The following is a 23,502-nucleotide window of genomic DNA, read 5'->3' as shown; positions in this document are numbered from 1 at the left end:
GATACATAGTCGATATTCTACAGGGTCATATTTCTACAACCCAAACGGAGAAAGATGTCCCCATGACCATATTGTCTACGATGTAATCCAAGAATTCTGCAACCGAGTGAGTCATTTTTCTACGTAGGAAAATGACGCACTGTCAATATATTCTACGGGGGGGGGGGGGGGTCACTTTTCGTCGTTTCACCGAAATTAATGTAGACAGGTTTAGACAGGGTGAATATTTCACTCAAATACACTTGTAAAAGGTTTCCATCATCTTGAATTCGCCCAGACATAGCTGCAAATATGTAGCCCTCTCTCGATATTTTTTTGGGAGGTAGGGCTGCAACTCCATAGGATCTCCGTCATGATGCAAGGCGGGAGTGATTCACTCCCGAAACGGTTTCGGGTCAAATCGTATATAAATGACAATAACATTTACATTTCTTACCTAAACTCAAACATTGCAGTTGTGCATGTCAAAAATTAATCCAAAAATATCAAGTATAGTCCATATATCAATTATTTTTCGTGAATGTAAACAACGAATGTTGAATTTGTCCGCCATGTTTACTGACCTTGATCGGTTTTATTTTAAAGACAGCCAATGAGATTTCAGGAGCAGACCCTTAACTGAATATATTCCCCAGTTTTAATCACAATTATCGCGGTAAATATGAATTTTCTTTATATACCATTTCCTTAAATGATATTTTAGTGATAGAACGCAGTAAGATTTCTTATTTACACCAACATTCACGTTATCAAGCCCTTCAGAACTCCAAGCCTAAACCCCATGAAATCACGCAAGAACGGTCATGGATGCAGAAAAAGACGACTAATAAACATACTGATGTGTTTTATCTTGTTTTGATTTGTATGCGGCTAGCTTGTTTATCCTGAATTCATTTTAATCTAAAGGAAGTCAAATATAAAAACGATCTTTTCAGACGAAATCAGCCGCATGAAAAAATTAATTTTGCACATTTACGGTGATAATATGGAATTGTAGACCTCTCCAGTAAAAATCAGACAGATATAAAAAAAAATCTGAGAGGGCTACGTTAATGAAGCTAGCCCAGATTTTGATTTCGCAAAGTCTTAATAAAATTTGTACACTGACAATGTAGCGAAGTGGTTAAAATTGAAATGGGGCGAATATTTCTCTGTATACAGTAGTTAAATTCATGAATACATTCATATACTTAGTTTATTGCCTTTAAATTAACTTGTAAAAAAATACCAATTACCTACAATTACATTAATTTGTAAACTGTTTCAGTGAGGCGGATTCTTTGGTGACTCTATCAATCGGGTAACGAAAAAATAAGAATTAAAAAATAACGACGTGACAACATTAGCATTGGCAATTTCGATCGGGTTTGGTATGTTAAATAACATAAACGCCAACTTCGTTACTAAATTCTGTCAAATAAACTTTCGTTTTGATTATCATGGCAACATCACACGTAGAGGAACAAAACTTGACTGATGAGGTATCATTATGTTCTATATGTCTAGAACAATATAAATCACCAGTTAGTTTACATTGTTCACACTCCTTTTGTCGAACTTGTCTCTCAACACATATCAAATCGTCATGTGGGGACTGTGACCCGCCTCTTGGATTTCCGTGTCCTCTGTGCCGCGTGTTTATTCCGGCACCAGGGGAAATAGCTCAGTATTCTGTGGACGAATGGGCGACCAAATTTCCTGAAAACAAGTTCCTTACATCTGTAGCAGGTGTTCGTCTTATTTTGTGCAAACCATGCCAAGAAGACGGAGAAGAGATGAAGGCAAATAGCTGGTGCAAGGATTGTTCTGAGGCGCTGTGTGAAGATTGTACAAAGTATCACAAAAAATGTCGACCTTCTCGCCAGCATATAGTCATTTCTATCAGCGAATGGTCAGACATTTCACAAATTCCAGATACGTTAGAAATATGCGAGACCCACGGTAGTCGAAAATTTGAACTATTTTGTAAAAACCATTTCCTCCCATGCTGCTCTGTTTGTGTAACCACAGATCATAACAATTGTTCTTTCTGTCAACTAGAGGAAGTTGGTAAAAATTTCATAGAATCTGAAAAAGTAAAGGTTTTGCAGAGCGGAATTGAAAAATTCCGTTGGAAAGTGGAAAATATAATTGAGAAAGAAAAAGCAAACATAAACCAAATTGATGACGTAACTGACACATTTGCGAAAGAATTATCAGATTTTACAACAAATATAATTCAGGCTGTGAAAAAACTAGAGGAAGAACATTTAAATGAACTCTCCAAATTATCGAAGGAAAGCAAATCTAAGCTTCAAAATTCTGTGGATTCTTTCGAGCAAAGGCTTCTCTATCTCAAACATTGGAGAGAACTATTGTCAAAGGATCTGTCGAATGAGACGGCATCAGAAACAAAAAGGGTACTTTCATACATTAAACTGAAGAACATTCATGAACACCTCCAAAAACTGAAATATACAAAGTTAAATATTTGTATTAAGACCAAACTATTAGACGATGTGAAAAAACTTATTAAATTGCCTCGTCTTGCTGATGTGTCTGCAAATGAGAATTTAGATCAAGTTAATTTAAATGTAAAGAATATTGATTACATACATGCTAAGGTGAACAAAATTTCTGAATTTACAATAAAAGGTGCTAATATAAAAGGTGGTACTTTTATGAGTAGTGGTAACTTGTTCTTAGCTGACTTAGATGGAAGAAGATGTATTCTTTGTGACACAAATGGAGTTATTTTACAAGAAGTGAAATTACGAGAAGAACCTTGGAGCGTATTTACAGAAGGTCAGAAGATTTTTGTAACGAATCCTGATAATAAATCGATTTTGAAGATAGAATCTACTTCACTTGAAATCAGAGAAACCGTTCCTGTTGGTTGTAAGTGTCATGGAATAGCTACGTCTGGAAACACAACCGTCATTGGTACTGGTAATTCTGTTGAAATCTTTGATAAAGGTTTTGATGTTACGAGACGAAGAATACTGTCAACTGGCCTTGGCGGTGTTTTTGGCGTAGTAATAGACGTAGAAAAAAATGTAATTTTTAGTAGCTTTCATCAACACGTTGTTAAAAAGCTAGACTTGCTGGGAAATGTTTTGTTCACCTATAAACACAAAAAGCTCAAATGTCCATATGGAGTAACAACATTCATTGAAGGAGATATATTCATAAACGGCTTCATCAGTAACAACATCCATATTTTGTCAAGGGATGGCAAACTCCTACGTATCGTGGAAGGAGTAACGCATCCAAGGTACATTAAATTCCAGAATGCCACACAGAGATTTTTTGTAAGCAGTGTAAACGGAAATGTTAAAGTCTTCGAATTCAATGAAAGATGAATTTTTATTTGTCCCAATCAATTGCTGATTATGTTTTTATGTATCTCCGAACGATCTTCAAAAGTCAATGTTTGATGTCTCTAGTTGTCTCTATCTGTTGGATATTCTACAAGAATGTTTAGGAATTGATCATGTCTGATGAAATTAGATAACGAGGTGATGACTTTAAATGATAGTAGCTAATAGGTATTCAGTGTTTTATTATTACTTTCATTAAATGTATAAACTTCATAATTTTTGTTTCATTGTTTATAAAAGGGAAAAATCAGAGTTTGAATTAAATACTTATGCTTTCATTTTCAGCAATAACTGGGATTTATTTACACATTTAAACACGATGCTAATTATAGCGTCATGTTAACATATTGTATACAAACGAGAACACAAATTATATTTCTCATTCAGTCCTATATATATCATCCGATGCTTATGGTTTTGTGCGTTTTAAGAGATCATGTATATCTCTTTCGAAGCGGTGTAAATGCCAAACTTCAATTGAATTTTTTAAATTTAATTTCTGTGAAAAAAAATTTATCACATATTTTTATCACCATTGGTGATAAAAATATCCGAGTTGTCACATTCTATACTATTCGAAGCAATGATATCTTTCCTTTAGAAAAACTTAGATTATTTAGATACTTAGATACAAATCAACATTTGTACATGACATGTCAACTAGTAAAAATAGAATTGTATTCGTACTTGAATTTAATTTAAAACTAAGACGTATATTTATTCTGGTGTTTTCGGATATTAAAATAAATCTTAACTCTCAATATGTTTTGGCAATAACAATTTCAATCATATATTTAAATTTCTTCAATTGGCTTCCCTTTTTTAAAAGAGATGTCATCAATATCCTGTAAATGATGATAATTTTTAATTCATGATGGGTATATGATGTATCATACAAATAGCATGACTTTTACACGCTACAACTGTTAGACACTATTGATAAAGAAACAGATCTGATAGAACCGTCTATTAAATCTCAGAGTTCTTCTAATGTCCGGAAAATGCCTTTAGTGGTCCACATGGAACTGTCTCCTTCGTAACTAGATATGATGGTGTTGTCATATCTGAAATCTTCCAGGTCATGTTCACGTGACATTGTATAGCGCCACCTGTATGTGAAAATGCTGATCAGAGTCACAATAGCTATAATTAGAAGACACAGTCCTACAATGGCACAGATGACGAGGATGTTCTCCAGGGAGTACCTAGTCCCCACACTCCATCTGTAATCATAGATAGCAATGAAGCATGAGTGATAAATGAAATATTGTTTAAAAAAAGGTAATAAATTGCTTCGAAAAGCTTTATTTTTATGATATTGTAAAACGGAAATCAAATCACTTTTTTACATATGTAAAGCATACATTCGCGTTACTCTCCGTGTACAGCGATGAATCTGACGCTAAAGAACTAAGTAAAGGTGATGAGATGATAATCAATTAATGTATACTTAATCATATAATTAACAATTATTGCTGTTTTTCGATAAATACGATGACTTAGCTACCCTCGAATACAATATTCACCTCGTCCTCCGGGCTCGATGAACATGGTACTTCTCGGAAAGCTAAATTAAACCATCGTATTGACCTTAAAAAACCCAAAACAGCAATAGTTGTATGATGTTTTCATATTTTCATAAGACACATAATATATTTATAAATATATCTAGAATATTTAGAAGTTATGCCCATCATTTTGTAAAAAAAAAAATATACACCATGGAAATGTCCTGCTTTAAGTACATTTATGAAGAGCTAAATTCGCCATATGGTTTAGCAATTGACAAAGAAGGATGAATATTCGTCAACGGAAAGGAGTAACAATGTCCATATATTGTCAATGTATAATGTCAAATGTCAACAGTTTTGGTCAGTATCTTGCAGAAACAATCTTGTTCAAGAGATGTTTTTCATCCTCAAACGTACAAGATGGTCGCACACCCCCTTAAGAAATACATGAAGAGGAATCATTACTCAGTAGATATAATATAGTATTATATATGGATTAATATAAAAGAAGGTAAATTAACAAGATGGTGTTGCTACAATGGTGTGCATGTACATTCGGAAACAAAAGTTTTCATTCAGTTAACTTTTGTATGAGTTCCAGATAGAGATATAAAACAATCATATACATTAACAATTTTTAAAAATTGTAGAAGTTTGAATGTACTAGTAATTAATTCCATGCCTTTGATACCATCTACAAATGAAAACGAAAGCTACAGTCTATAAAAATCTAAAAGGTCTTCCAATGCTTACAAGGTGCCCTCTGGTCTGCATAGAACTATCCTCGAGCTCTCGAAACTAGACATGATGTAGTAGTCATATCTGGATTTCTCCACGTTTTTTTTGTGACAATTTATAGCGCCACCTGAATGTGAAAATGTTTTCAGAGTTAAAACATCAATGGTTAAATCTGTAGAAGTTGACAGAAATCCAGTGTTGTGAGGTTCGTAGTGACATGCTATAGTCAGAGAATACCCGAACTAAAATAAATGAGGACAGAGTTAAACAGGGTTTGATTTCGCCCCATATGTTTTTAAACTCTTTACACTTGCAAACGGTTTCCCCCATCTTGGAATCGCCAAGACACAGTAAGATATATACACTCTTTCTACAGGTATTAATTATAATAGAAATTGGGGGGGGGGGGGTTATTGGCCAACTCTTAATTCAATGTGTATACTGACAATGAAACGAAAGGGTTAAAAAAAGCCGGGGGCGAATGTTCTCTTTATAAATTATAAATCTCAAAACCTGCACCAATGAGCCAGAATTTAACAAAGGTAGCTCACTACACCGCAATATATTTTCTCAAATCAGCAGAAAATTACTTGGTTATGATAGATATCATAATGGATAAGAAGTATTTAAGTCTAGTAGGCAAACAAATATGAAATTTTGGATGAAAATTTTTAATTCAGTTAACATAAACAAAAGCTCCAGGCGGATTTGAACTCATGATCTGCCCTTCAGAAGCCCAATACTTTATCCATTGCGCTACGACGCTAAACAACCCAATCGAACGATATAAACAGTTTTAAAAAACGTTTAAATCGCAATCTTGTGACGTAGTGTATTAAAGGTGTAGTGAGGTACCTTAACCGTTTTGTAGAGGTTTTCTTGCTTACAAATATAGTTCATTTAAATACTTACTTAATTGTCTGCTAAATTAACTTGTATTTAAATGGATATCATTTCTTGATATCAAGATAAATATTTCGTTACTTCAACGTAATCATGTCATGTAAATACAATATATCTTCTCGTTATACCAATTTTCATGTACTTATTATTATTTCAAATAATGAAAAGATTTTTTTTTCATGTTTACACTTTTTCTATTTTAAAGGTCAACAAAATTAATTTGTAAATAGTGTCAGTGAAACGGATTCCTTGGTGAGTCTATCAATCGGGGAACAAAATATAAGAAATAAAATTCAGAAGCAACGTGACAACATCAGCATGGACAATTTTGATCGGGTTTGGTATGTAAAAAAAGCATAAACCGCAACTTCGTAACTGAAATGAACTTTCGTTTTAGATTATCATGGCAACATCACACATACAGGAACAGAACTTGAATGAAGGGGTATCATTATGTTCTATATGTCTAGAACAATATAAATCACCAGTTAGTTTACATTGTTCACACTCCTTTTGTCGAACTTGTCTCTCAACACATATCAAATCGTCATGTGGGGACTGTGACCCGCCTCTTGGATTTCCATGCCCTCTGTGCCGCGTGTTTATTCCGGCACCAGGTGAAATAGATCAGTATTCTGTGGACGAATGGGTGACCAAATTTCCAGTAAACAAGTTCCTTACATCTGTAGCAGGTGTCTGTGTTATTTTGTGCAAACCATGCCAAGAAGACGGAGAAGAGATGAAGGCAAACAGCTGGTGCAAGGATTGTTCTGAGGCGCTGTGTGAAGATTGTACAAAGTATCACAAAAAATGTCGACCTTCTCGCCAGCATATAGTCATTTCTATCACCGATTGGTCAGACATTTCTCAAAGTCCAGATAAGCTAGAAATATGCAAGACTCACGGGGGTCGTAAATTTGAACTATTTTGTGAAAAGCATTTCCTCCCATGCTGCTCTGTTTGTGTAACCACAGATCATAACAGTTGTTCAAATTTCTGTCAACTAGAGGAAGTTGGTAAAAATTTCATAGAATCTGAAAAAGTAAAGGTTTTGCAGAGCGGAATTGAAAGATTCCGTTTAAAAGTAGAAAATATAATTGAGAAAGAAAAAGCAAACATAAACCAAATTGACGACGTAACTGACATATTTACGAAAGAATTATCAGATTTTACACAAAATATAATTCAGGCTCTGAAAAAACTAGAGGAAGAGCATTTAAATGAACTCTCCAAATTGTCAAAGGAAAGCAAATCTAAGCTTCAAAAGTCTGTGGATTCTTTCGAGCAAAGGCTCCTCTATCTCAAACATTGGAGAAAACTGTTGTCAAAGGATCTGTCGAATGAGACGGCATCAGAAACCAAAAGATTCTTATCATACATCAAACTGAAGAACATTCATGAAAGCCTCCAAAAACTGAAATATACAAAGTTAAATATTTGTATTAAGACCAAACTATTAGACGATGTGAAAAAACTTACTAAATTGCCTCGTCTTGCTGATGTGTCTGCAGATGAGAATTTAGATCAAGTTAATTTAAATGTAAAAAATATTGATTACATACATGCTAAGGTGAACAAAATTTCTGAATTTACAATACAAGGTGCTAATATAAAAGGTGGTACTTTTATGAGTAGTGGTAACTTGTTCTTAGCTGACTTAGATGGAAGAAGATGTATTCTTTGTGACACAAATGGAGTTATTTTACAAGAAGTGAAATTACAAGAAGCACCGTGGGACGTGTTTACAGAAGGGGAGGAGATTCTCGTAACGAATCCTAAAAATAAATCGATTTTAAAGATAGACTCTACTTCACTTGAAATCATAGAAACTGTTCCTGTTGGTTGTAGTTGTAATGGAATAGCTACGTCTGGAAACACAACTGCCATTAGTACTAGTAATTCTGTTGAAATCTTTTATGATAGTTTCGATGTTACGAAACGAAGAACACTGTCAAGTGGCATTGGCAGTGTTTTTGACGTAGTAATAGACGATGAAAACAATGTAATTTGTACTAGTCCTAGTAAAAACGTTGTCAAAAAACTAGACTTACAGGGAAATGTGCTGTTCACTTATAATCACAAAGAGCTAAAGTATCCATACGGAGTAACCACAGACAGTGAAGGAAATATATTCATAAACGGTTTCATCAGTAACAACATCCATATATTGTCAAGGGTTGGCAAACTACTACGTATTGTGGAAGGAGTAACGAATCCAAGGTACATTAAATTCCAGAATGCCACACAGAGATTTTTTGTAAGCAGTTTAAACGGAAATGTTAAAGTCTTCGAATTCAATGAAAGGTGAATTTTTATTTGTCCCAATCAAGTGCTGATTATGTTTTTATGTATCTCCGAACGATCTTCAAAAGTAAATGTTTGATGTCTCTAGATTTCTCTATCTGTTGGGTATTCTACAAGAATGATTAGGAATTGACCAAGTCTGATGGAATTAAATAACGAAGTGATGACTTTAAATGATTGTGGCTAATAAGTATTCATTGTTTTACTAGTACTTTCATTAAATGTATAAACTTCATAATTTTTGTTTTATTGTTTATATTGGGGGAAAAATCGGAGTTTGAATTAAATACCTATGCTTCCATTTCATTTTCAGCAATAACTTGGATTTATTCACACAAATAAACACGATGCAGATTCTACCAACAGGTTAAAATTGTGTGTACACACAAGAGCACAAATTATATTTCTTATTCAGTCCTATATATTTCATTGGATGCTTATGGTTTTCAATTTAAAAATTTTATTAACTTATTTCTCATCTTCTCAAGTCAATGGTTACTGATCCGCTTCGCTCTACCTAAACCCTTGACCGAATAGGTAGAATTTGACGGGGTTAAAAACCTCGCACGCTGGTTGGTGTCATACAAGTTGGCATGATCCAATAAAAATGTTGTTTTAGTATGTTAAAGCAATATGAGCTGTATTTTTTAGAATTTTATTTTGCTGCAAAAACCTGCTAGTATGATAAGTCTGCCTGTAACTTAAACTTTTATGATAAATAAGATTTGAAAAAAGATCATTAATTTTTGGCAGAAGAAAGATTTCACTTATAAGGAATATATAGCATATCAATTTTTGTACAGGACGACAATAATTCAATTTTGCTCCAATTAAGGCTTCTTAATGGCTTTTCCCACAAAACAGAGCTAACAGAAATTTTAAAACCATGATATTTTTTGTCATTTTAGAAGAAAATAACATTTTCTTCAAAAAAACATTTCAACATGAAAATTGCAGCTCATATTGCTTTAATTGTAAATTGATCAATGTTGAACCGTTGTCAAATGTATTTAAGACAGACTTAGTAAGTATTTGACTTACTAGTACTGTTTTCGACTCCTAGTCCGAGTGAATCCATATTTTCTACAAAGAATGTGGGCGCTTAAGATGTAGATTCGGCAGTAATCTGGGCGCACAAGGAGAGTGAAAATTTCATCAATTGATTTTGAATATTTTTCGAATTATAACCGTTATCTGGTTTCTGTTGGATGTGGAATGAGTGGAAAAATATTTGAAATGCAAAAGGTTTTATTATAATATGGGTCTAAATAAAGCAACACGATGCAATTCATGCAAAATCCTACTTATTTACAACTGTTTTTAAATGATTTTGTTGTCTCTGGGTCTTCTCTCCACAAATTTGAAACGTGTAAAGGTAACATATTTCAACATTAAAAATGTCGCTTTTTAAAAAAAAGATGGAGAGATGACCCAGAGATGACTGATTATGTACTTTTTCAAATTATTTTTTGAAGGATAAAAAACAAAGTCCATTGATATGACAGTGTTGTTTCAAACAGTACTTTATAGAACATATATTGACAAGTCTCCGTGGCTCAGTGGTTTCGTCCTGGATTTAGTGAGTACATTCATTCAGTGTTTTGGGTTCAAATCCAACTGGTGGTATTTTTTAAAAAATTTAAACTTTTTTGTTTTAAATGTTTGTTATTATAACATGATGTTGAATTATAATATACCGGTATATTTTAATTTGTTTTTATTGATTTCTAGATCTGCTGTATGAACACTATAAAAAAAATTCTGTTCTTATTACTAGTTTTTTAGGATATACACAATATAACTTCATTAAAATATGTTTTCATTAACATTTCCAACTAGTTATCGGTTTACCTCTCATTGCCATTTTTTGAAAGCTTTGTGGGTTTTTTAATAACCGGAATAGCCATGTACTTCGACTCTCAACATAATATATTTTTGTTGAAACCTGTACATAGCCTTTCGAGGTTATAGACATTTAAATCTTAATTGATTCGTGTCGAGGATTCCTGCAAACTTACAATCTTGTGCGCTCACTTTCTTTGATTTTGTTCATGGGAGAAGCCATATTGCTATATTGTTTCTCTTTATAAAGCATTTTCTGATTGGTCAGAACAAGAGGTCACAAAAGTTTAAAAATGATTACTCTCACTAGATGGCGAAATCGTTAATCCGCGTATGTTTGATCTTTTCGGTCAAGGGTTTATGTAGAGCGAAGTGGATAAAGATGTTAATTTCTGTGAAAAAATTGTAGAGAAAAATTATTTGTAAGAGCAGACAATACCTAGAGACACTGGTTACCAATATCGGTTTGTGTATTTCAACCTTAAATTAAACATCAAAATCAAACTTGTCTACTAAATGTATAGTTAATAATAACAATAGTGATAAAAATAACCTATTTGTCTCACTCTATACTAACTGAAGCAATGATATCTTTCCTTTACAAAAACTTAAATTATTTATATCCTTAGATACAAATTAACATTTGTACATAATATGCTAATTAGTAAAAATAGAATTGTATTCGTACTTGAATTTAATTTAAAACTAAGACTCTTTATTCGGATAAATAAATCTTAACTTTTAATATTTATTGACAATAAGAATTTCAATTAGATATTTAAATTTCTTAAATTGGCTTCCCTCTTGAAGAGATGTCATCCAAATCCTGTAAATGGTGATAATTTTTAGTTCATCATGAGTATATAATGTATCATACAAATAGCATGTCTTTTACACGCTACAACTGTTAGACATCAGACAAGGAAACATGTATCTGATAACCGTCAATTTAATCTCAGATTTCTTCTAGTGTCCGGAAAGTGCCTTCAGTAGTCCACATGGAACTGTCCCCTTCGTAACTAGATATGATGGTGTTGTCATATCTGGAATCCTCAAGGTCGTGTTCACGTGACATTGTATAGCGCCACCTGGATGTGAAAATGCTGATCAGAGTCACAATAGCAATAATTAGAAGGCACAGTCCTACAATGGCACAGATGACGAGGATGTTCTCCAGGGAGTACCTAGTCCCCATACTCCATCTGTAATAATAGGCAGAAAAGGAACATGAGTAATAAATAAAATATTTTATTATACCTATATGATTATTCTATATAACGCAACATCTGATTGGTTCTAGACAATCACGTGACCGGGCGACAAAACGTCGTGTCTCCTGGGGAATGTCTCACCTCTTCGGAAATCTTGGGTTTTTTTTCATCCTTAAAGTATGAAAAAGCCAATATACGCATATGATGTTGACAAATATGATGAAATCAAAAATATTTAATCATTTAAATTCTCTTTATGCTACAAAAACTAATTTTACTATACTTGAGTCGAATTTTTGAAAACAAAGATAGACAATCAGAAAAAAAAACCCACCAAAATCACGACGTTATTGATTTCGCCAAGTCGAAAAATTATTAAAATCGATGTATGTTGTATAATCATCTGTTGTTCGGTATAATAAAACTTTTATTGCATGATTGTTCGGGAAATATGAAGATTTATTCCCCTAGAAAAATTATATTTCCCGAGGGCTATTTCTTGGGGGAATAAATCTTCATATTTCCATCATCATCATGCAATAAATGTATAATATTAAAAAGGTAATAAAATGCTTTGAAAAACTGTTTTTATGGTATTGTAAAACGGAAATCAAAACATTTTTTTAACATACGTAAAGCATACATTCGCGTTACTCTCTGTGTACAGCGATGAATCTGACGATAAATAACTACGTAAAGGTGATGAGATGACAATCAATTTGATTTAATGTATCAGTTTGTCACTAAATTATATAATTAACTATTATTGATGTTTTTCGACAAATACGATGACTTAGCTACCCTCGAATACAATATTCACTTCGCCATCCAGCCTCGATGAATATGGTACTTCTCGGAAAGCTAAATTAAACCATCGTATTGACCTAAAAAAAAAGCCCAAAACAGCAATAGTTGTATGATGTTTCATATTTTCATAAGACATATAATAGATTTATAAATATTTCTGTTAATGAAATAGGATCCTGTATCATAAATAAGCAATACAATGCTTTAATGGAAAGTCATGTCCTCGATATTACATGTATATACCAAAGCATACATGGCTATCTTTATAGATTAATTATTGATTTAGGAATACGAAAGTTTATCCTTAAAGCATATTATACTGAGCGTGCAATTGCATACGCTATAGGTTATTAAAGAAATTGACGGAATGTAGATATGCATAATGAGTTGTTGGGGAGAAAAATAAACCTAAAACATTTTTGAGGATGGTTTTAAACACTCTTATGTACGTAGGTTAGCGTTACACTCCAAATCTACCCTAGACACGTTCGCTCAACTTCTATTCTGAAGTATATACATGTACATGTAGATATTCTCACATTTCATTTTATTGGTTGTATATAATGTATATAGTTTCAAATGAAAGCCCATATTATCAGTGTAAAATCCAATGGTAGCAAGTAGATACTCTTAGTATACAATGGTGGCCTGCATATACTTAATTAAAAATATTGTCAGTGTACAATAATCCCATTTAAGCATTTTGATATAACTTTCATTGTAAATTCCATTGGTGTTTAAAACGTATACAAATTATTGATATTGAGACATTGCACTGCGGCGTGTAGAAACAGAAATTGTGCATTTAGAAAGGTATGTACAACATCAATAACATTCATGAGGTAAAACTCTAACCGTGGAAATCTCGAACGCACTCAATAAAATGGAATGTCCTGCATGACATTCCTTTGAAATACACTCTTACTGCAGCTAGCGGCTGAGGGAGGGATATAGTGAACCTTGAGGAAATACTGTGAAGTCAAAAGAAGAAGCAAGACGAGGAACAGTACAATTGGTATTATAAGAGATGGGGAGTGCCTATGCCATCAGCAGTATTAGGGAGATAATGTTGGAATTATAGTACTTAAAGTAAATCTGTAATATGAATCCATTACATTGTATTGTGAATTTCGCGGTAACAGAATACTATAGTAACTAGTTAGTGTAAACCCTGAAAACCCACCCACCCACCCCCGGAAAAAAATCAAATTAAATTTTCAAAACCTGTACCAATGAACCAGAATTCAGCAGAATTTCATCCAATATTTCACCCTTTTGTACACGGATCAACGAATCGATTTACAATCAGCAGCAACACAAACACACCGTTGTTGAGTTAGTGAAAGAAAAAATCATTGGTAAAATAACGGGAAAAAAATGAAAAATGATATTCACCTGTGATGATGTTGCACTACCTTTTTCTTGCGACCCTTCAATCAATATACGTGTAGATGGGTTTCACTGCGCTGTCCTCTCGTGTTATCAAGATGTTCGGAGAGGTGAATCACAAACCTGGCATCTCGGTCGAGTTATTTTTTTTTCTTCTTCTTCTTTCTTTTTGATAGATGCCCAAATGTGTTTAATCAATAAACGTGCGGCCGCAATGAATAATTAACCTGTGTAGAAATGTTTCGGGGCTCCATTAATTCACCGCCTATCTATCCATATCGACCTATATTTGACAGCTGAAGTTGTCGCCGTCTATATGTTTATTAATTGATGAGAATCAAGATAAATACCAGTAAAAAGCTGTGTGTAAACGTATTTCAAAAGTATCAGTAATCTACCAGAATTTCTTCATAGATTCTCTCTCTCTCTCTCTCTCTCTCTCTCTCTCTCTGTGTGTGTGCATGAGGAATTGGGTTTGTAGACCTGTACTCTTTTTCTATTAAAAAAAAGGACTACATGTATATACCGGTATTTCAAACTCTCTCTTTCTTAATATGTACGTACATTCGTTCGCTACTATCTTTTAAAAAGAAAGTTGTTTAAATGTTGATAATACATATTAAAAAAAGATAATACCAGTATAATATTGATGTTGACTTTATTTAGGTTGCATTTCAACTCTTTTTAGACATCAAATAAAGCCCGAAATAGCTGCAGTTCTGTAGCTCCCAGTCTGAAAAAATTCGGATGGACGACCTGGGAGCCACAGTGCCACCAACTGACAAAAAATTGTGTATTGCGCACAAAAATTTGCGCTAGTTTTGGAGTGATTAACCTTATTTATAGCGAGCGCAGCTCGCCGGCGCGCAGCGCCGGCTAGCGAAGCGAGCTCTAAGAACCAGTGTGCGCGGGAAAAAGAACGAGCTAAACCTACAGTTCATCAAACAAAATTTTTTGTCTACGTCCCATAATGCTCTCTAATGTTTTCACCCGTGGTGCTATGCCAAAAATGGCCGACTTTTAACTCGTAATTTACGGTGACTTAAAGTTTGAAGACACGTTTTGAGTACCGCATATGCTTTGGCGAGACTCAAAAGATTTGTTATATGCTTCCATACCTTCGTATTGAGTCGAGAAACGTAAACAAAGACGAACAAAGTCATGGATGACGTCACAGTGCACTCACGCCATATTTCCCGCGATAAATTTAGAGGTGGATCAAACATCTGTAATGAGTGTACTGGCTATTTCAGTATAGTCTGCGATACCTGCCTCCTTGACATATGATTTGTTTTTAATCTTTTTTAATATAGAGATTATATATATATATACTAGCAAGAGCCATACTTTACTGTCATATCGATCCATTTTTAAGCTAATTGTGCATGCATGTACAGTAGGCAGGTAAGTATGTGAGTAGGGAGGAAATAAACAATAGGACATTTTGAACTAAATAAAAAGGAATAAAATGAAACAATAAACAGGTAAACAAAAATTATGTAGATATTGCATATAGTCAGACCATTAAATTTAAAAGTGGGAAATTACACACCTACAAACAGGTAACGGGCTCTCTCTCTATCTCTCTCTCTCTCTCTCTCTCTCTCTCTCTCTCTCTCTCTCTCTCTGGGTAGGGGGTTGCGCTGTATGTATCATGACCATTAAAATTTGTACCTTTGGCATACTCATTGTAGAGCAATACTCTCAAAAAATTGTTGACGTTCGTTGATACCTAAATAAAACTATAAGTTGACAATGATGCAAGGTATGTGTAATTCTTGCTGCGCTCGCTAGAACGGTAGCACCGTAAAACATATTACGCCAATCCTGTGAAAACAAATCATACCATTAAATTCTTCATGCAATGTGTTTACTATTGATATCGCCTCTTTACTTGCCTCTGATATTCTTTTAATCACCCAGGTCGTCCATCCGAATTTTTTCAGACCGCGAGCTACAGACCTGCAGCTACCCCGAACATTGCGACACGTACAGTAGGGATTCTTTTACCGTGATATATATAAGTTTTCTTTTATTCTGGTGTACAGAGCATTCTATGTAATATGGAGACTCAGAGAGAGAGAGAGAGAGAGAGAGAGAGAGAGAGAGAGAGAGAGAGAGAGAGAGAGAGAGAGAGAGAGAGAGATTTATTCTTTATTAAACGCATGCATGTGCGGGCCATAACAAGAGGGTTAGTAAGAACAAGATCCCGCTAAAAAGACTCAAACAATAGGCTTGGACTTACCGCAAACAAAATTAAATCGGCTGGAGAAAAAAAAATCTGGATCCGCGCATGGTTGGCATTTTTTTTATTTACCAAAATACCTGTATATTTGCCTTAAATAGATAGTTTTATGTGGAAGAACTAAAGAAATACTATATTTAGTAAAAACTCTTATTAACTGATTTCTTTGTATATAGCAGGTTCTTTAATTAGTGATTGCCTTAATTCGGATTTGATTGATAATTAGTCCCGTTTTAAGAATTCTACACAGATTTTGTAATATATTTCAAATGCAACTAAACTGAACGAAATTGGTATCACAAAATATCACTTTGAAATCAACCGAAGTGTTAAAGCTATACACGCTATAATTTGCGTCAATTTTGAATAAAGGGGAAAATGTATGTGTTTGATTACTAATAAAAGTTACCTTTATTCTGTTAATTATAATGCTCAATTCGATCACGTAACAAATATATCAAATATTAAACAATAAAAAATATTTATTTTCCTGCCAGGAAAGTAATGCCTCCTCATGAATATCAATCTATCACGTGATATCGACAGCTAAATTTAGCCTATCATACCAAAACTGGTGAAGGGTCAACATCTTCATAATTGTGATAGTTTCACAAAGGAAAGGATATTTTCAGTAAAGCATAAATTTGTCCGATATACGAGTACAAACAAAAGAAAAAAATACAAGCCTGTGAGTAGATATGAATACTTCCTTTAAAGAAATGACGTAGACCTGTGTTTTTCCCCTATGTGCTATTTATAGATCCTATAAGTGTTAATGCAGAAGTAAGGGTATCGTGGATAGCAAGCGTATTTTACTCATTATACATGTATGTATTTCAAATTAACAACTGTTAAGCATATTAAAAATCAAGTTGGATATTTAATTAGGCAAACAATAACGACCACCTAGTTCTCCGCGGACATGCGCAATGAGGTCGGTTTGCTCTTCCTTCATCAATATTCATGAAAAGGTATATTTTCCTGGCAGGAAAATAAACAATTAAAAATCTATATCTTTGTAACGAGATGGAATTCACCCTTGTAATTTACAGATTAAGGATAACTTTTATAAGTAGACAAACACATGCGTTTTCACTGTCATATAAAATTGACGCAAATTATAGCGTGTATAGCTTTAATGAAAATTTGTTCCGGAATAAAATCGCCCATACGTTTTCTTTTTTCTTAAGCGTTCGGTTGCTATTGATTAACAAGCGTTGAAATAACATTGATTAGTTTGTTGTATGGACTTGTAGTCGTTGTAGTTTGATCCGTGTGCATGAAATTGATCTCAGGGGCACAGTTGGGCTTATTTTGATATTTCTAGCAAGCATTGAAGAAGTGAATAACCATGGGGTTGTTTTCCGGAGATTTGTTTCCAACGAAAATAAGTTTTATAATATTTATCTCGTATATGGGATTGTTTATAAACCAAGGTTAGTAGTTGAAGCTCTTGAGGTAAAAAGGAAAATTAATCTAAATTGATTGACTGATAATGAACGATTTAAATGAATTTAAGATTGTCAGCATTTTAGTAATTATTGGTAAATGAATATTTACCCAAATGGCCAAATCATACAGTACTAATGTAACAGGGTGGGAGAAATAATGAAAGCCCAGACCAGGATTTGAAACCGGGTCCCCTGAATCTCAAGTTAGATGCTTTACCAACTAAACTATCTGGCAGTCACATTTTACCCCTCGAAATGATCATATGGCATTCTTAACCGATCAGCATCCAGCTTCTTTCCCTGTGTTAATCTGTCAGTTCCAGGAGTTTGCTTAGATTCAGATGTAACTAGATGGGAGAAATAATGACAGACTATAGACTTGGATTCTAACCCTGGTTACCTGAATCTTTAGTTGATACTCTACCAACTGAGTTTTTTGGGAACGGATGATTGAACCGGTCTTACCGTTACACTAAAATAGATACATATATATATAACTAACATTTATCCTGCAAACGGTTTACTAAAATGTGTTGATTTTTTTTTCCTTGTGTGATAGGATGATTTTGCTCCTCTAAGTTTGAACCTTTATTTATAATGGTATAACATAAATTGTTATTGATATTTTACGTTCAGGTATTTTGGTGACTGCTTCTAAAAACAAGAATAACACCTACAGCTACAATACTGTCACAGTCGTTCTGCTGACAGAACTCCTGAAGCTGGTTGTTTCTACTGTTGTGTATCTGAAAGAGTAAGTCGCAGACTTTTATGATTTTTCATTTTTTCTTTTGAACTCTGCATTTAATTTAAGATTAAAAAAATACATTTTAAAGTAAACTATCATTGTTCTCACATTAAATGATCAGTCCTTTTGGACTATACCGGTACATTAAAATTTTATACATGTATTTGTAAATTAAAAAATAAATCATTAATTAAAAACCCAGAATTGACTACTATTGAAATAACTGAATTGTGCATTGAAAAATTAATGTTGCTTACTATTTAAGTTTTTCATTTTCTTTTTTTCAGTAATCCTGTGTCTAGCTACTTTTCAGAAATCTACAAACATAGAAGTGGTAAGCTTGTATGAATTCATTGACAAATGTATTTTATATTACCCAAATAAGTTTGTTTATAGTTTCTACCAGCTGTGTACATAATTTACAGATATTTATAAAATTGATTTGCAACAGATTCCAGGTTCTGATAATGTATCTCTGAACAAAAGGGCTTTGTTGATGTTTGATTGCTTGTAGTCTGTTCCCAACCAGAAGAAATGTGATACCAAAATGTCAATAGAATTTCTGGTTGTTAATTAATCCTAGCTTTTCTGAGCCAGATGTTTCGATTAACTTTTCTTATTTAAAAAATGTCTAAAATTTGAAGTTGTACAAATAGAATAAAATCATAACTTTAATCAGTGACAGTTTCTTAAATGCAATGTATTTTAATGGATGCAAAAATAATCAATGAATAAAATACATGTACACAATAAAAACTTCTTTAGTGAAAAACATATACACGTTCAAAAAGTGCTAAAAATTAATAATTAGAGGAATCAAGTCCAGTGTCTGCCTACAAATTATATACAATGTGCAAGTAAATTTCATTCTCTGAAGTAAACAGTCAAGAAGACAAGAAAGAAACTATAATCAGAATTTCCAAATGTAGAAGCGACTGTAATTTTTTTCTAAACTTGAACTTAATGATATTTATCAGTGGTCCCTCCCCCAGCTAACCCCCCCCCCCCAAAAAAAAACCCACAAAAAAAAACAAGAGGGAAGACAACATTACCGCAGCTACCTAAGTCCTTTGATAATTCAATACTATAAAAAGATAATAAAAACTCTGTGAGCATTTTATCATTATATTCATGACAATCAGAAAAATCAAACATCAGTTTTTCTAGTTACCTTGCACATAAAACATTGATGAAATTATGTTTTAAATATTGTAGAACCTGTTAATAGGCTGTAAGTTTCTTGCGCCCTCATAAAAAGCCTATGGCCACCGATTTATAAGCTTTGATATTGTATAAGATGCCGTAATTACGTACATATGGTGACTTTCAGTGCATTGTTCTACATGTGTATTTCCAGTGCTGCTGTATTACTTTGTCCCGGCTGCTTTGTATTGTTTGTACAACAACCTACAGTTTGTAAACTTGGCAACCTATGACCCCACAACCTATTACCTTCTTCTACAGTTCAGAGTGGTTGTAACGGGAGTGGTATTTCAGGTTTGTACATTAAATGTTATTAAAAAGAACTTGGTTTGTCATGTGATCAAATCCTGTGAAGCTAGAATGGTTTCTAAGAAGATTTGTTCAGGTACCAACAAGTTCATATATCCTTTTAAACTTTTCAAGTTTGCTGTTCATACATGAACCGTTAAGTCCTAATTTTTACATTTGAGAGTGTCAAGCTGTTCAGAATTTTGAATGTTGTAACCATGTTTTTCTATTCTTTATTATGCAACATAAATTTTAGTAAAATGATAATTGTTACATCATCAATATGACCTCTTGACCCATTTTAAAATAGCTCCCACAGAAAGGTTTTGATCTTCTTTAGGTTCATATAAGGAAACATATTTGCAAATGTAAATACATGTACATAATACATTGTATTAATGTTATGACAATCTTTCCTTGTATATGAGGGAAGTATTATGTTGTTAATAGAAATTGCTTAACACAGATAAAAGTAAGGTCCATGAAAATATATTTTAGTTATTATTTTTATTGATAATTATTCATCTATGATCTATTTTCAAGTAATATTTAGTAAAAATATATGCATAAAAAAATTCCAATTACAATTAATTCTTTCTTTAAAATCCATGAAAATATATTTTAGAGATTTTCTTTATTGATAATTATTCATCTATTTTCAGGTAATATTTAGTAAGAAGTTGAACAGGAACCAGTGGATCTCGCTGATTTTCCTAACCTTTGGTTGTATCATCAAGGAGTATGGCCATGACAGCAAAGCGTCGTCCGACTCCGCCTCTACCGCCAGTCCCTTGGCCGCTTACCTTAACCCCCACCTTCTCCTCATCATGGTCCAGGTGTTCAGCTCCTGTTTCGCTGGGGTATACAATGAGTACCTGCTGAAAGATAAAGGGGTGGATGTCCACATCATGTTGCAAAACGTCTTCATGTATCTGGACTCCATCGTATGTAATGCTGTGGTGTTAGGATTCAAGGGAGAACTTTCCACTGCGTTCACGCCCCAAAATATCTCCGCCATTTTACATCCGGGAGTGCTGATCATTGTTGTAAATAATGCCGCCATTGGGATTGTTACCAGTCTGTTCCTTCGTAACTTGAATTCTATTCTAAAGACTTTTGCCAGTGCACTTGAACTAATGTTCACAGCTGTGCTGTGCTGGATGATTTTTGGCATTGCTATAGACATGTATACTGTTATTGCCATTTTCATAGTGTCTGCTGCTACAGTATTGTATGCTCAAAAACCAGTTGTGAATCTTGCCAAGACTGACATGCAACCACAGTCTGATGCTCAGAAGGAATCTGTGTAGATTGCTGACTGTTGAATTAATGTTTCATTTTTGAAATGTTTTAATTTATACACAGCCATGCCAAGCATGAAATCCTCTTCTTTCTTGTGTGCAAGATACAATCTGTGTGTACATGTGTGTGCCAATCTTTTATATTAAATCCTGTTTTAGCCTGTTTATCATTGTATCTGTGTAATACATTGGTAAATCTGTAACTGACACATGTGTGTATGAAAGCGTAAATGTATGTGTTGTATACATTTATGTATGTATCTGCTCTACATTATTTGCAGTGTTGTATTACATGTAAGATTTAACTTCTTTTAAGACCCAATCAATAATAAAATGCTATTGTTTTGAAATTATATTATGATGATGACATTAATCAACCATTCATCAAATGTAACTTAAAGTTTAGTTAATGTTGTAAGTTGTTAATAATAGAATGCTACAGTCTTAAAAGTATCCTTTGATGATGACATTTATCAACCCTTTTCACATCTACATGTAGCTTTGTGTTTAGTTTATGTTGTACATGTGAACACTTATAAGTATATTAACATTTTTGTATGTCATAGTCATCTCACCAACTCATTGATACTGTACAAAGTAGTCGAATGCTTTTATTTTTATCATAGTCCATCAAATTTCCTATCTTGAAGGTTTAAGAAAATTTGGTTTTTGTGTAAATTATATCAGTAATCATAATGATTCCTACAAGTGGTTTTTTTTTCTTCATAATATTAAGATACATGAACTATTATATAGTTCAAATCAATCTATTATATAATTCAATTGATATATTCTTTTAAGTGTAAAGTTTTTATTTGTATTTTCATCATTATTTGTAATGTGTGTAAATATAAAACATACACTTGTAAACGTATTCACACATTTGGGATTTTTTTTTTGTTCTTTTTGAAACTGTTAATTTTTGGGTTTTCTTTTAGTTTGGTATTAAAGCTCTTAATTTTTGTCATAATGGAATGATCAGGGTGTATTTCTGTCTTTGTCATTTCTTTATTAGCTGTATGAAAATATACGCATCGTTGTGTGTAGATATGCTCGAGTCAAGTAATGTTGAGTAGGTACTGGTATGTTCAAATTCATTTTTTTGAAGCTTGTTAATATTCACATATTGTTGGGAAAGTTTCATGTGTCTTATATGCATTTAATTGGTGTATTTACATGTACATTTATTAACTCTTCTGTGATATAATCAATTAAGGGCAACAGGGAAGCTACTCTTACATTGATTTGAAACAATCTTATGCAGATAAAAGCTGCATATCAAGTAAATGTATTTGGATACTACATGTAATTTTAAAAAAATAAAAGAATTGACCGGAGTCTCTACTAAATGTTTACTGAATAGATTTTGTGTTGTCTCCCAGAGTAATTCAATATTCTAAACAGAAAACAATTAATCTTGAAGTAGCGTTCCAAAAGATCTTGATTAGCATTGCATGTTACAATCTACTTGTATTAGTTGTCAGAGTTTAATTAATTAGTCATAAAAATTTGATTTAAATCAGATTGAGTATCAAAATTAAATGTCCTGTCTTCATACTTCTATTTTTTTTTTAGCATCAGTTTAGTCTGGTGTACTCTTTATTTGATCAATGTCCGATTGGAAGAGGGAAGTGTTGTAACTCCCAGGGCAATCCAGTTTACAAAGATACAATATGATATTTGTCTACGAAATCACCTCTCCTGTCGTACAATGTTTTGTTACAAATTACCTTATATAATACTTTTATATATTTCGTAACAATTTTGATTTATTATTAAAATTTTTTAATTCATCAACTTTTTTTCGCTATACAATGATAGATAAAATTATATGTTTAATATTCGCTTTATCTGCTAGTTTAATTATTTATTAGTTAAAAAAGATTTAACCTTTTTTGATTGGCTTAAATGTATTTTTGTTATTGATACAATACTCCTATTGAAATACATACATTGTAAATATTTAAAGACATTATTTTTAGAAGTGCAATATAGTAGCATTTTTTAAATGCTTATTTACTGTTTATACTTTTCTCAACTCGCTTATGAATAGCTATATGTATCAACACCCTTACAATGAGTCAATAACGGATTCAATTTTTTTTTCTACTACTGCACTTGGTTTACTGTCTGGTTTTTTTTCTTTCTCATACACAACTTATTCATATGACGTTGAAGACCATAGGTTGTCATACAAGCTTA

The 23,502-nt window shown here is 33.0% G+C and overlaps 2 protein-coding genes and 1 long non-coding RNA gene across 3 annotated transcripts; 2 read left to right on the top strand and 1 right to left on the bottom strand.

Annotated features, from left to right (window-relative positions):
* The first annotated feature begins 6,892 nt into the window (after nt 1-6,892).
* Nucleotides 6,893-9,015, top strand: LOC117689415 (E3 ubiquitin-protein ligase TRIM71-like). The gene has a single exon (XM_066088957.1). It carries the CDS (start codon nt 6,915-6,917, stop codon nt 8,817-8,819), a length of 1,905 nt encoding a protein of 634 aa, XP_065945029.1. The 5' UTR covers nt 6,893-6,914; the 3' UTR covers nt 8,820-9,015.
* A 2,318-nt stretch (nt 9,016-11,333) lies between these two features.
* Nucleotides 11,334-14,479, bottom strand: LOC109621065 (uncharacterized). Its single transcript, XR_002201651.3, has 2 exons — nt 14,071-14,479; nt 11,334-11,859 (listed from the first exon to the last, which is right to left on the bottom strand). It is a non-coding gene; the product is annotated as an uncharacterized lncRNA (long non-coding RNA).
* A 3,052-nt stretch (nt 14,480-17,531) lies between these two features.
* On the top strand, nt 17,532-23,093 carry LOC105346932 (UDP-galactose transporter senju). The gene is made up of 5 exons (XM_011455720.4): nt 17,532-17,745; nt 18,397-18,514; nt 18,796-18,842; nt 19,866-20,005; nt 20,662-23,093. The coding sequence occupies exons 1-5, from the start codon at nt 17,661-17,663 to the stop codon at nt 21,307-21,309; spliced, it is 1,038 nt and encodes a 345-aa protein (XP_011454022.2). The 5' UTR covers nt 17,532-17,660; the 3' UTR covers nt 21,310-23,093.
* The last annotated feature ends 409 nt before the right edge of the window (nt 23,094-23,502 follow it).

The sequence above is a fragment of the Magallana gigas genome, chromosome 6 (genome assembly GCF_963853765.1).
Source record: "Magallana gigas chromosome 6, xbMagGiga1.1, whole genome shotgun sequence".
In the NCBI taxonomy this organism is placed as follows: Eukaryota; Metazoa; Mollusca; class Bivalvia; order Ostreida; family Ostreidae; genus Magallana; species Magallana gigas.
Note: the sequence above shows the minus strand (reverse complement) of the source record. Positions and strands in the feature narration are given on the sequence as shown.

What these genes read in the sequence shown, in the direction of transcription:
- LOC105346932 (XM_011455720.4), top strand. Translation starts at nt 17,661, where the DNA reads ATGGGGTTGTTTTCCGGAGATTTGTTTCCAACGAAAATAAGTTTTATA. An exon ending in ACTGTTGTGTATCTGAAAGA is followed by an intron (nt 18,515 to 18,795) that starts GTAAGTCGCAGA and finishes TCTTTTTTTCAG; the next exon opens with TAATCCTGTGTCTAGCTACT. An exon ending in TAACGGGAGTGGTATTTCAG is followed by an intron (nt 20,006 to 20,661) that starts GTTTGTACATTA and finishes ATCTATTTTCAG; the next exon opens with GTAATATTTAGTAAGAAGTT.
- LOC117689415 (XM_066088957.1), top strand. Translation starts at nt 6,915, where the DNA reads ATGGCAACATCACACATACAGGAACAGAACTTGAATGAAGGGGTATCA.